General features: G+C 49.2%; 2 protein-coding genes across 3 annotated transcripts; both read right to left on the reverse strand.

Moving 5' to 3' along the window:
* Positions 1 to 318: 318 nt before the first annotated feature.
* LOC122211846 (T-cell surface glycoprotein CD1a-like) lies at positions 319 to 4,143 on the reverse strand. 2 transcript variants are annotated; one of them, XM_042925303.1, is made up of 6 exons: positions 3,662 to 4,143; positions 2,847 to 3,113; positions 1,892 to 2,170; positions 1,415 to 1,693; positions 998 to 1,025; positions 319 to 854 (listed from the first exon to the last, which is right to left on the reverse strand). In XM_042925303.1, exons 1-6 carry the CDS (start codon positions 3,720 to 3,722, stop codon positions 758 to 760), a joined length of 1,011 nt encoding a protein of 336 aa, XP_042781237.1. In that variant the 5' UTR covers positions 3,723 to 4,143; the 3' UTR covers positions 319 to 757. The 2 variants fall into 2 exon arrangements, with proteins under 2 accessions (XP_042781237.1, XP_042781236.1); XM_042925302.1 differs by having other exon boundaries at positions 998 to 1,088; positions 3,662 to 4,140.
* Positions 4,144 to 9,041: 4,898 nt separating this feature from the next.
* Positions 9,042 to 12,294, reverse strand: LOC122211850 (T-cell surface glycoprotein CD1a-like). Its single transcript, XM_042925305.1, has 6 exons — positions 12,084 to 12,294; positions 11,273 to 11,539; positions 10,321 to 10,599; positions 9,843 to 10,121; positions 9,424 to 9,514; positions 9,042 to 9,277 (listed from the first exon to the last, which is right to left on the reverse strand). The coding sequence occupies exons 1-6, from the start codon at positions 12,139 to 12,141 to the stop codon at positions 9,232 to 9,234; spliced, it is 1,020 nt and encodes a 339-aa protein (XP_042781239.1). The 5' UTR covers positions 12,142 to 12,294; the 3' UTR covers positions 9,042 to 9,231.
* Between the last annotated feature and the right edge of the window lie 1,005 nt (positions 12,295 to 13,299).

Raw genomic sequence — 13,299 nt, forward strand, 5'->3', positions numbered from 1 at the left:
CAAGCCCCTATACTGCCAACAAGCCCCCAGGTGACGTCTCTGCTGCTGTCCTGGGGGCCTCAAACAACCAGGACCTGCATCTGCCCTCCTCCTTTCATCCACAACAGGTCCACTCCAACAGGTGTCTGTGTTTAAATAATAGAAATATCCACAGACAAAACTGTATTCTCCTCAGAGGCTCAGAGATGTTACCAAGGAACCATGACAGTATCAAGTCTCCAGGCAAAGTGAAAAGACTTTTAACAAGAAGAACATCAAACGTCTCAACTACTACAAACACGACAGGAGGCAAAAGAAGAAAAACCTATGAAACTGGCATCAATTCAACACAGACTTTTATTGAGGACATATTCCATGCAGGCGAGACTCCTTGCCAAGGATACAAATATTAGAAAGACATGGACTTTACTCTCAAGAGGCCTAAGAATTAGGATGGAAAAGGGACCCAACTGGGGACAATAAGGGATGGGTAGTGAGTCATACGTTTGCCAGAGAAACTATGGACGTTGGAAATTCTCAGCAGGCAGAGACTGCTTCCCCTTGAAAATCAGGGAGGGCTCCCTGGAGGAAGTGACATCTGATGCCTGTGACCCAGGGAGGTACTCACGCTTCATTTTACTTGGAGAAAATGTAGAATTTAACTCCAAGAATCAGGTGAGAACAACAAAGCCCGCTAAATTATTCTTGGCCGATATTGACAACTGATCATCGAGCAGAAAGGAAAGACAAAAGTTGCACACGGAGACTTGCAAATCCATCACCACTGAGCTGGGTTTAGGTAAGTGCTGGAACTGGGGCTGCTGGGATCTCTCTCCGGAGGGAGGCCAGTGCACTGAGGTCTCCAGTGTGATTTCCTGGGAGGAACAGATTGGAAATGCTCTGCAGCAGGTGGAGGTGAGGACTCCAGGGGAAAGGGCATGGTGAGGAGGAGGGCTGAGGACAGACAGGAAGGTGGGGACACAGTTGGGAAAGAGCAGAAACATGGTTCCAGACTTACCAGCGCTTCCAGAGCCAGAACGCAAGACCTGCCAGAAGCACCAGGGGCACGATCACCGCCAGGAAGACCAAGCCCACGGGGCGGTGCTGCTCTGTGGGTTTGGTGCACAGAGGGTGTCAATTCCCATCCACCCCGGGTTGACCTGCACCTACCTGGTCCTTTTTGCTCCCGTCACCCTCTGCCTCACCAACCACCCTTCCTCTTTCTCCTCTCCCATCCCTGCTCACAGATGGACCCTTCAACCAACCCTCTGCTTCCTGCTGTATCTACAGGACCCTCACACCCAGCTCTCCATTTCTTAGGTCACTAATTTTAGTCCTTTATGGTCTGGAGTCCCTAGAATCCCAACTTTGTATCTGTCTCTCCTGCACTGCTGGAGGACCACCCTTTCCCTGCTGGGCACCAGCCCTTTCTCACCCCAGTAGAGGACAATATCCTGGCCTTCTAGACTGCTGTGTCTCACTCGGCAAGAGAGGCCGGCTGCCTCCCTGGCTTCCACATCCAAGGACGTCTGAAGATACCATGTCCCGTCAGCATGGGGCAAGACCTCGCCTCGTCGGGTGCCCTGGTGCTCCTGTTCACCCCGCATCCACGTCACCCACACTGGCTTTGGGTAGAAGCCAGAGACGTGGCACACGAGGAGCAGACGGCCAGGACCGGGACTGGAGCCACTGGACAGCCAGGCCTCGGGCCTCACTGCAGAGACAGGACAGGAATTCTCAGACTGAGAGGGAAGATCTTCACATCAGTTGAGATACATACATCGCTCCACCTCTAGAAACCTGTCAGCATCATCCCCTCTCCCTCCTGGCCCCCTCTTACCCTGAAGCTGAGAAATGGTGCGAATTTATGAATGCACAGAGAGAATGCTTGGAGGTTGGGAGCAGAACTGACCTTGTCGCTTGAGATATGCCTTTCCTGCATCAAGAAGACCCAAGAGGAACTGAGGGCAGGTGTCACTGAAAAGTGTGTGTATAATTTCATTGATCACATAGAACCGATTGAATAGTGTGCAGACTTCTTCGGTCCTTCTGCCTCCCTTTGGAGATGGCCACCATGACGTGTTCTGGAAGCTCATGAGATCTGATCCTTGATATGCAATCTCCACAAATCCTACCGATGCTTCCCCAAGGTGCAGCTCACAGCCTCCTTCCAGCTGGACCTGAAACGGATCTGGAAAGAGAGGGTGTGAGATACAGGAATAGAGAAGGGAAAGTGTTGCCATGAGGTGAGTGGAAGCCATGGATGGAGGAAGGAGAAGTTGAGGGTATTGGAAGGAATCAAGCAAAGTGTGCTTTGAGTGAAGGCTCAGAGAGAGGGGAAGTGGTGGTCACTGGAAGCAGAGGAGGAGGTGAATGCGGAAGAAACCAGTGTTGGAGGAGTGACTGGAAGGGTGTGGGCAGAGAACAGGGAAGGCCTCCACTGGAGAGCTTGGATAAAATCATCTAGGGTGAGAAGAGAGAAGTGGATACAGGGAACACATAGACAGAGCTCATTGAGGGGACTGAACAGGGAGAAAAGCACATTTCAAGGATGTGTCACAGAGTGAGGGAGAGGAGGACGTCTGGCTGCAGGCCAGGGAATAGGGTGGTCACTGAAGACATTACTGAAGGCCTCAGAGCACAGCCTGAGGTCAACGAGGGGAGGGGAAGGAGCAGAAGACATAAGGCTTTTCGAGAATCAGGGTCTGGCTTCTGCCCCCTGAACAGACAGGTGTGATTCAGTTTTACGATGGGGAATCGAGAGGTTCAGCAGCCAGTGGAGGCTCTTTCCTGGAGGAAGAAGGAACTCATGGCTACACACACACCGACCACCTCCATCCCACCTGCCCTGAGGGACCTGAACTCACATTCAAGCTGCCATTGACTGACATGGTCCTGAAATACCTGAAGAAATCTAATGGAGTATGAATAGAATAACTTTTCCAGTTCCATGAACTTCTCATTGCTGAAGTTGCCCCTGGACCAAGGCCGCAGGAAAATGAAAGCTCCGGTCTTGCTGTCCCAGCCATGAGTCTGCAGCTGTCCCAGCCAAGCTGAACCCTGATTTTGTGTCCGGGCACGGTTGTAAAAAGATGAGGTCAGGATGATTCGAAAAGTGATTGGCTCCTGGAAGTCTGTGCCAGAAGAACAGATAGACTGAGGAAGAGGAAGGCAGAGGGAAGGAGAGAGAATCAGCAAAAGGGGCCAGGGAGGGGCACCGAAATCTGGAGGACAGGGAGCCGTAGTTCCCTCTGGAGACACGTGCTGCCCCAGAGCCCCGAGCTTGGCACCCACCATTCAGAAGAGCACAAGGCCCTGGGGTCAGGGAGGCTCAGGGAGGAACCAGGTGGACATGCCTCACTCCCCAGGAATGTGCTGGGGAACCCACACCATGTGTGCACGTGCGTACAGACACCAATGCACACACGTACACACACGCTCAGAGTTACACGTGATTTGCACACACATAGACACAGATGCAAATACAGACATACAGACACCCACCCACACACGTGCACACACGGCAGAAACACACAGAGATACACAAGCACCTATACACACATACTCATACACATATACACACATGCACACATGTACACAACAACACATGTGCACACATGACACACATCACACAAATGTAGACAAACACTCTTGCACCGACCAGGCAGGGCCACATCCTCACCATCGTCACTGTCACCACCTGGGACGAGAACCGTGAGCAAGACCAGTTGCAACAACAGCATCTTTTTGCAGATGTGCTTTCTTTCTCTCGGAAAGTGGGTCTTTGGTGTCTGTTCTCACAAACCTCCCCACACGCAGCCCCTCTCTTCTGACTTCCTTCTCAACACACGCGCCTGCCCTGAGTCTCCGCGACAATGCAAATGGGCTCCGCCCTCAACCCTGGACACCTACTCAGACTCTCACTTCCCCTCCGGGTCTGACCCTCCTCTCGGCTTCCAGCTTCTCCCTGTCACCAGCCTCCGTCGTGCTCCCTGAGGCCCTGATTCAGGCCCTGTTCAGGCTGGGGAACAAGTCTCGTGTGGCATGGAAAAGGGACCCCACCTCTCGTGCCTTTTCTCTTCATCCAGACAGTAACCCATGAAGACACATGGCTCCCCAGGACCCAGCCCTGGACCCTGCTGTCACCTTCTCGTGACCTTGGGACACCCCACAAGGGCTTCCGTCCATGTCTCACCCCCACCCCAACCCATTCCCATCTATGCCTTCTCACTGTCTGCGTTAAAATGCAAAATCCACCAGATAAATTTGAAGGTCACCTTCTTTTCATTGAGGAAAGGGGTCTAATCATGCAGATGACTTCCTCTCTTGGGGGATGGAGAGGGTCCATGTGAGAGAGGTCCTCACTTGTGATGAACAGAGAATTCCTCACTGACGGGGGAAGACTTACATTTCTGGGGGAGGTTGGACTGCACTTAGGTTAGGTGAAACAAGGTTTGGGGAGTTGGCCTGCCCAAGGCACCATTTTGAGCCCATGGGTTTCTTTTAACACTTACTCTATTCGCTTTTCCAAATTTCGCCATGATTGCCTGTGTAACAGTATCAACAACCACCAGTTCACCATTTTTTTAGGGGAGAATCAGTTGCCATCAGAGAGACCACAGGATATTGAAACATCTGAAGAATACCTCCTCAGTCGGACTTGCATTAATATATATTCACTCACCAAACAGTCGCTTAACAGCTTCCTGGATCCAAGCACCTCACTACGCGCATGACAATACAGTGTTCACAATGCAACCACTATTCAAGGAGCTTTTAGTCTACTTGGGAAGAAAATCACGTCAACCAAGAACTAACCATTTTGGTGTGCTGAGTTTTCTTTTAATGTGCAGACTCTAGACTCTAACAAACCTGCCTGAAACAATATTTACTAAAGTGGTGACCTTTACAGGTGTTTGCCCTCTCAGAATCTTGACTCAGTTGTTGGCTCAGGTGTTTCTAATCCCCTGGAACCGGATCCCAAATCCAACAGGGCCTGGCAAGTGGTAGGCGCTCGATGATTAACTCTGAGTGATTGGATAATTCAGTTCAGGCATCAAATTATTCTTAAAGGTTATGGATTTCTTTGACATAAAAATGTTTTTAGTATCCAAAAGTATTAGTTGTAATCCTACTTGAAATCTGAATCTACACAGTTATCTTTTGGATTCAAGCATATGCTAATAACCATGAAGTTCACACCGAGGGTCCTACGGCAAATCTATAACAAGAAATCGTGGGAATTTATAGTGTGTGGACTTAATAGAGTGTTCTGGAATCGTGTACCCAGATTCCCTTCCTACTATTCCTGCTAGAATGTTCCATGTTTGTCTCATGAGTTGGCCGTGCTGGACATGCTGACCTTCTACTTCCATGGTGTTCCTAAGTGTTTAAAAGCCCTTAAGTATTTGTGCTTTATGTCATCTGGATAATGTGTTTGGGCTATTTGTCTGGTTATTTCTTGGATCACCAGTAAACTGAAATAAACTCAGGCTGTTGAGAGAAAGATAATATTTTTGGCAAGTTCAGACTGAAACATAGAAAATTGGAAAGAGCTCACTCCCACACATAAGATTTTGAAAAGCTGGATCATCCAAATCACTTCTCTGGAATCCATCAAAGTTGAAGGGTGAGAGCATGTTGTCAACCCAAAATCTAGGGAAATACAGACTCCTCCAAGGAAATCAGGGATTCAGATGCCAGAGGCTTTATAAACCAGAATGAATAATTCAGCTACAATTGTTAACAAATGACTGAAGGCTCATTGAGGACTGGGAGGCCCTGAGAGTCACAGACTTAGCAAATTTGATATATCTCTAGGCTTTTGCCCATTGGCCTCCCAGGGTCCTGACAAACTGAAGTCCAGGATACAGACTAGAGAACTGGTTTCTGGTGGTACAAGCCTGACGTCTGACAGCAGCTCCCTCCTAAGAAGGGCAGGAAGACCACCATCCCCCATACAGGAAGGAGCCTTCACTGGGTGTGGGAAGGGCAGGGAGCCCCACTACCTCAGGGCACAGTGAGCCACTCTGCAGCTGGGGGGAGGGGCAGAGGGGGAAGGGACAGGAACACACCTTGTCCCAGACTAAGAAGTTCCATCTGCTGAGGCAAAGGGGGGAACTCTCAGAAGGCCCAGTCCCCAAACTGAAACACAAGACACCTGGCTGAGGATGGGACTGGACCAGAGCAGAGGTAGCGTCCCCCTCTCTGTCCCAAGCAGACCAGCCAGCAGGGAACCAAGGGCAGCTCCTGCTGGTGGGGGTTCAAGACGATGAAGATACATGCCCATGAGCCACATCCTGTTAGAAAAAGAAAATCGCAGACCCAAAAGGATGTCATCAGCTGAGTTCCCACCCTGGGACTTCATACCCAATTGAACAAACTACAACCACCCAGAAATGTAGACTTATCCAGTCATCACCAGTAAATTTTTCTTTCCATCAGAGCAATGAGTCTGTCACCTGGTTTCTCTCCAGCCCCCAAAGACAGATGAGGTCATATGCATGATAAGAGCCCTTACTCTTCCCCCAAGAAAGAGGCCTGATTCCTGGAACAATCCTTCACTTTTGCTGCTATCTCCCCGGCCCCACCCTCCTTCTATAAAAACCTTCCATTTGTACAACTTCTCTAAGTGCCTACCTGAGGGCCACATGGGGTGATGTGTGATTCATGGATCATTTAATAAAGCAATTATTGCTGAAATCTATGAGGTTAAATTTTCTTATTTACCAATTCTAAAGTTTGCTCTGGATGATTAAATGTACATATCAAAAAAAAAAAGCCTGGAGGACAAGATTATTTGTTATGTCTTAAACACCTGTACACACAGCTGCCTCTCATACATTTTAGAACCAGTCTTAGAGAACATGTTTACCATACAAATAGGAAAAGCTGACTAAGTCATGAATGAATGAATGAATGAATGAATGAATAACAGAATGTACGTATGAATGAATGAATGAATGAATGAATACATGTGTTGGGAAGAAATCCATGGAAAATTTCTCACATTTTGAGTATTTAATGCCATTGCCACGACAGCTCCTGGTTCATGAAGGCTGGTGCAGCTTACCCTTCCATCTCTAGGAAAACCCTGGAGAAAATTTTTACCAGTCACGTACCCAGCAGCTGAACCATCACTCGATTCCTGATCAGCGGTTTGTTAGAAACCCACGAAAACACCCAGGATAGGGATTGATCCAGATGTCAGTGTCAATAAGACAGGGTAAGAGTGTGACAGGTGAGGACATGTGAAGAAAAAGGCAAGCAGGTAAGAAAAAGAATAGAGGAATATTTTCAAGAATTGAAGGCAAGGAAGAGAAGAGTGAGGAAGAACACCGCAAGGAAGAGAGATATTATCCCAGCATCCCCAGGGGCCACGTCCACGTCCATCAGAGGGAGCACCCAATCACAAAGGACAGAAATCTACCTTTTTGGGCTGAAACCATACAGGAAATGAATGGGCTGATGGAACTGGGGATCCCAGGGTTATTGGGGCTCCAGTCCATTCTGCGGGTTTGTGCGTCTGCCTTCACTTTTCTGATGCTTTGGTTTTGTTGTTGTTACTGTTTTCTGCTTCACGGGAATATGATGACAAATGAAAATTGTACCTTTGTACAGAGTGCAGTTTTCTAGCCCCTGAGGAAGGATGGCTGGGAGGCCCCACGGGCCACATGGGCCTTCGCCAGCTCTGGCAGGTGCAGCAGAGCCTGTGATGTGACATGAACAAAGGTCCTCCTGATGAAAGTCTTCCAACAGCTTCTCCAGGAGGACGGCCTGAAGAACGTCGGGAGCCCAGGGCACACGGCATGCAGGGAGCTGCAGGTGACGCTCAGGTCCTGAGCTGCCGAGCCTCAAGTGGCATGCAGCATTTTGAAGGAAAACGAAGAATTGGTCAAGAAAACCTGAATCCAAGCCAACCATGAAAATTAACATTTTGTGTAGCTTTCATCCCACATTTGAATACTTTTAATTGCTGGGCAATAAACTCTGTTTTCTCCAAAAAAAACATAAAACGAAGTACACACTTGATGTACAGGGTGACGTGATGCCCACAACAACACTACCCCACCACCTCACATCTGGGTCCTCTCCTTTCTCTTTCTTTTCTCTTCTTCTCATTCTTGTGGTGAGAACACGTTGGATCCAACCTCTTGGAAAACTTCACATGTACAATTTCTCTGCCTTCTTGAATGCAGGTGTCATCCTCAGGCTTTCTGTTCTGCTGCTGAAAAATGGATTGTAGTTGTTTATGCTTCATACCCCGACCTTATCATCCGGGACAAGAAAGATCATCTCATTCTCTGCCATTGACCACAGGAACCAGAATGCCTGTGACCTGAGCCACCTGGAACAGGTGCGTGGCCCTGAACCATCACTCTGGGCAAGGACAAGTGGCAGCTGTCTGATGATTGTCATGAACTGGAGGTTACCCGTCCATCCTTTGTCCTGTCACATTGTCAAAGATGCTTTCTCCTGAGGAAGTCAGGCTGATTAGAACCCAGGGCTACACACGAGGGTGGAGTCAACCAACCAAAAACCACAAGGTGGCCATGAGAGCATGACAGGTGGACTGGACCCAACAGAAGCAGGCAAAGAGCCCAATGTAGGGGAGAAGTTTGGTGAAGTGCCATGATTTGCTCTCCCCCTCCCAATGTTTTTCACCTTTTCCATCCCTTCTATCTCAACGTTGTTTTCCAGAAATGTCCACGTGTGCAAACATCTGAACTACTACAAACCTGTCAGGAGGCAAAAGAAAAAGACAAACCTATGAAACACAGGTATTTATTGAGGACATATTCCATGCAGTGGGGCTCCTTGCCAAGGATACAAATATTAAAAAGACATGGACCTCATCTCTAAAGTCCTAAGAATTAGAAGGGAAGGGACCCTAACTGTTGGCAACAAGGGCTGGGGGTCAGGAATAGATTTGCCAAGTGCAGGAAAATGAGGTGCTAATTCTCACCAAGCAAAGACTGTTTCCAGTTATGAGTAAGGGATGGCTCACTGGAGGAAGTGATGTCTGATGCCTGTGACGCATGGACGTTGCTGGGACTTCATTATACTCTGAGACAATTTTGAGATTTAAGTCCCAGAGTCAGGTCAGAACAAGAAATCCCCTTAAATTACACTTAACTCATCTTGACAACTGATCACTGAGCAGAAAGGAAAGACAACAGTCACATAGAGACTTGCCGGTCCATCACCACTGAGCTGGGTTTAGGGACGTCCTGGTCCCGGGGTGCCGGGATCTCACTCCAAAGGGAGGCCAGTACGCTGAGGTGTCTTGTGTGATTTCCTGGGAGGAACAGATTGGAAATCATTCTGCAGCAGGGGGAGGTGAGGAACGCAGGGGGGACGGCACTGGGACGAGGAGGGCTGAGGACAGACAGGAAAGTGGGGAGACTCTTCGGAAAGTGCAGAAAGGTGGCTCCAGAGACTTACCGGCGCTTCCAGAGCCAGAACACAAGACCTGCCAGAAGCACCAGGGGCACGACCCCCGCCAGGAAGACCAAGCCCACGGGGCGGTGCTGCTCTGTGGGTTTGGTGCACAGAGGGTGTCAATTCCCATCCACCCCAGGTTGACCTGGACCTACCTGGTCCTTTTTGCTCCCATCACCCTCTGCCTCACCAACCACCCTTCCTCCTTCTCATTTCCCATCCCTGCTCAGAGATGGACCGTTCACCCAATCTCTGCTTCCTCCCACATCTACAGGACCCTCACACACAGCTCACCACTTCCTGGGTTACTAAATATATGTACTTCTTAGTCTGGAATCCTAGAATCCCAAGTTTCTCTTCAGGCTCTCCGGCTCTGAGGACCTGCCACTGTCTTTCCCAGAGGGGACCCCGCCCTTTCTCACCCCAGTAGAAGACCATATCCTGGCCTTCTAGACTGCTGTGTCTCACTCGGCAAGACAGGTCGGCTGCCTCTCTGGCTTCCACATCCAAGGACGTCTGAAGATACCATGTCCCGTCAGCATGGGGCAAGACCTCGCCTCGTCGGGTGCCCTGGTGCTCCTGCTCACCCCGCATCCACATCACCCACACTGGCTTTGGGTAGAAGCCAGAGACGTGGCACACGAGGAGCAGACGGCCAGGCCCCGGACTGGGGCCAGTGGACAGCCAGGCCTCTGGCCTCACTGCAGAGACAGGACAGGTATTCTCAGACTGAGAAGGTAGATCTTCACATCGCTTTAGATACACACGTCTTTCCACCTCTAGAAACCTGTCAGCATCACCCCTCTCCCTCTTGGCCCCTTTTCACTCTGAATTTGAGGAAATGTTGCAAATTTATGAGCGCAAAATAGAGAATGCTTGGAGGGAGGGAGCAGGACTGACCTTGCCGCTGAAGATCTGCCTTCCCTGCCTCAAGAAGACCCAAGAGGAAACGGGGGCAGATGTCAATAATATGTGCTCGTATTCTTAAGTTGACCACATGGTACTGATTGAATAGTTTGGAGACCTGCTGAGCCCTCCTTCCACCTTTTGGAGATGGCCACCATGACGTGTTCTGGAAGCTCATGAGATCTGATCCTTCATATGCAATCTTCATGAAGCCTACTGATGATTCCCCAACATGCAGTCCACAGCCTTTTGCCACCTGTACCTGAAAGGGATCTGGGAAGACAGGCTGTGTGTTATAGGAAAGGGGGAGAGAAAGAAATGAAATGAGGTGAATATAAGTGAAAGGCAAAGAAAGCAGAGGGAGATATTGAGTGTATTGGAAAGAATGGAGCAAAGTTTGGTTTAGGTGGAGGCTCAGAAAATGGGTGATCACTGGAGGCAGAGGAAGAGGTGAATGACTGAGGAAGGCACAAATGTGGGAGAAGATACTGGAAGGGTGTGGCAGAGAACAGGGAAGGTCTCCAATGGAGAGCTGGGATAAAATCATCTAGGGTGAGGGGAGAGCAGTGGGTACAGGAAACGCATAGATTCACTGAGCGATCTGGATTGGGTGAAAAACACATTTCAAGGATCAGTCACAGAGTGAGGGAGAGGTGGGTACCTGGCTGGAGGCCAGGAAATGGGGTGGTCATGGGAGATACCAATAAAGACATGACAGCACAGCCTGTGATCAATGAGAGGATGGGAAGTAGCAGAAGACATGAAGGTTTTCAAGAATCGGGGTCTAGGTTCTGCCCCCTAAACACATGTGGAATTCAGTTTTACGATGGGGAGAGACATGAAGTTCAGAAGCCAGGGGACGCTCCTTCCTAGAGGAAGAAGGAACTCAAGGAGATGCACACGCCTGCCACCTCCATCCCATCTGCCCCGATGGATCCAAACTCACATTCAAGTTGCCATTGATGAACATGGTTCTGAAATATCAAAGGAAAAATAATGGAGAATGTCTGTAATGTCCTTTCCTCTTCCCTCAGCTCCTTCTCGCTGAAGTTGCCCTTGGACCAAGGCCGCTTGTACATGAAAATGCCTTTCTTGCTGTCCCAGCCATGAGTCTGCAGCCCATCCAGCCAAGCAGAACCCAGATTTTGTGCCCAGGAATGGTTGTAAAAGGATGCTGTCATGATGCTTCGAAAAGTAATTGGCTCTTGGAAGTCTGTACGAGAAGAAGAGATAGACTGAGGAAGAGGAGGGCATTGGGAAGGAGAGAGAATGCAGAAAAAGGTCTCAGGGAGGGGCATCAAAATCTGGAGGAAAGGGAGCCGTAGTTCCCTCTGGAGACATGTGCTGCCCCAGAGCCCAGAGCTTCATACCCATGGTCCAGAAGAGTACAAGGCCCTGGGGTCAAGGATGCTCAGGAAGGAACTAGGCTGACATCCCACACTCCCCAGGTATGTGTTGGGGAACCCACACCCTGCATGCCCATATGCACAGACACAAATGCACGTATGTACACACACAAATACTCAGAATTATGCACATGCATACAAAAACACAGATGTACAGACACACACATGTGCACACATGCAAACACAGAGAGACGCACACAGGCACTACCCACACATAATCACATATATTTACACATACAGAACACAAGCACATGCACACCAACGCACACATGTGTGTGCGCACACATACAAGCACACACACAGACACGCGCACACACACGTGCCCCCACAGGGCAGGCCCAGAGTCCTCACCATCGTCAGTGTCACCACCTGGGACAACCGTGAGCAACACCAGTTGCAACAACAGCATCTTATGTGCAGATGTGCTTTCTTTCTCTCGGAAAGTGGGTCTTTGGCGTCTGTTCTCACAAACCTCCCCACACGCAGCCCCTCTCTTCTGACTTCCTTCTCAACACACACGCCTGCCCTGAGTCTCCGCGACAATGCAGATGGGCTCCGCCCTCAACCCTGGACACCTACTCAGACTCTCACTTCCCCTCTGGGTCTGACCCTCCTCTCCGGCTTCCAGCTTCTCCCTGTCACCTGCCTCCATCCTGCTCCCTGAGGCCCTAGTTCAGGTGCTGCAGAACAAGTCTTGTGTGGCATGGAAAAGGGACCCTACCTCTCGTGCCTTTTCTCCTCATCAAGGCAGTAACCCATGAACATGGCTCCCCAGCATCCAGCCCTGGACCCTGCCTTCACCCTGTCTCTCCAGTCCTTGGGACACTGCCCAAGAACTTCCTTCGTGTCTCACCCCCAACCCAGCTGATTAGTGTTAGTGGTCTTATGTTTGGTTGTTGTTGTTGTTTTTGTAATTCCAGTATAGTTAACATACAGTGTTGTATTCATTTTACGTGTACAATAGAGTGATTCAGCACCTCTACACCTTACTCAGTGCTCATCAATATAAGGGTAATCTTAATCTCCTTCACCTACTTCACCCACCTGCCACCCACATCCTCCTTGGTAACCAGCGGTGTGTTCTCTATAGTTCAGGGTCCAGTTCCTTTTGTTATTATCTCTTTTTTTGTTGTATGTTTCTCTTGTTTCTTAAATTCCATGTATAAGTGGAATCGTATGCTATTTGTCTTTCTCTGACTGACTTCTTTCACTTACCATCATATTCTCTAGATCCATCCCTGTGGTTGCGAATGGAAAGGTTTCGCTCCTTGTTACAGCTAGTGATATTCCACTGCATGTGTATACCACATCATATTTGTCCATTCATCTACCCATGGACACTTGGGCTGCTTCCATATCTTGGCTATTGTACGTAATACTGCAATAAACATAAGGGTGCGTGTATCTTTTCAAATTGCTTTTTTTTGTATTATTGGGGTACGTATACAGTAGTAGAATTAATGGATCATATGGTAATTCTGCTTTTAGTTTTTTGAGGAACCTCAATACTGTTTCCCTTTGTGGCTGTACCAATTTGCACTCCCACCAACAGGGTGCAAGACTTCCT

This window comes from Panthera leo, chromosome F3 (genome assembly GCF_018350215.1).
Source record: "Panthera leo isolate Ple1 chromosome F3, P.leo_Ple1_pat1.1, whole genome shotgun sequence".
In the NCBI taxonomy this organism is placed as follows: Eukaryota; Metazoa; Chordata; class Mammalia; order Carnivora; family Felidae; genus Panthera; species Panthera leo.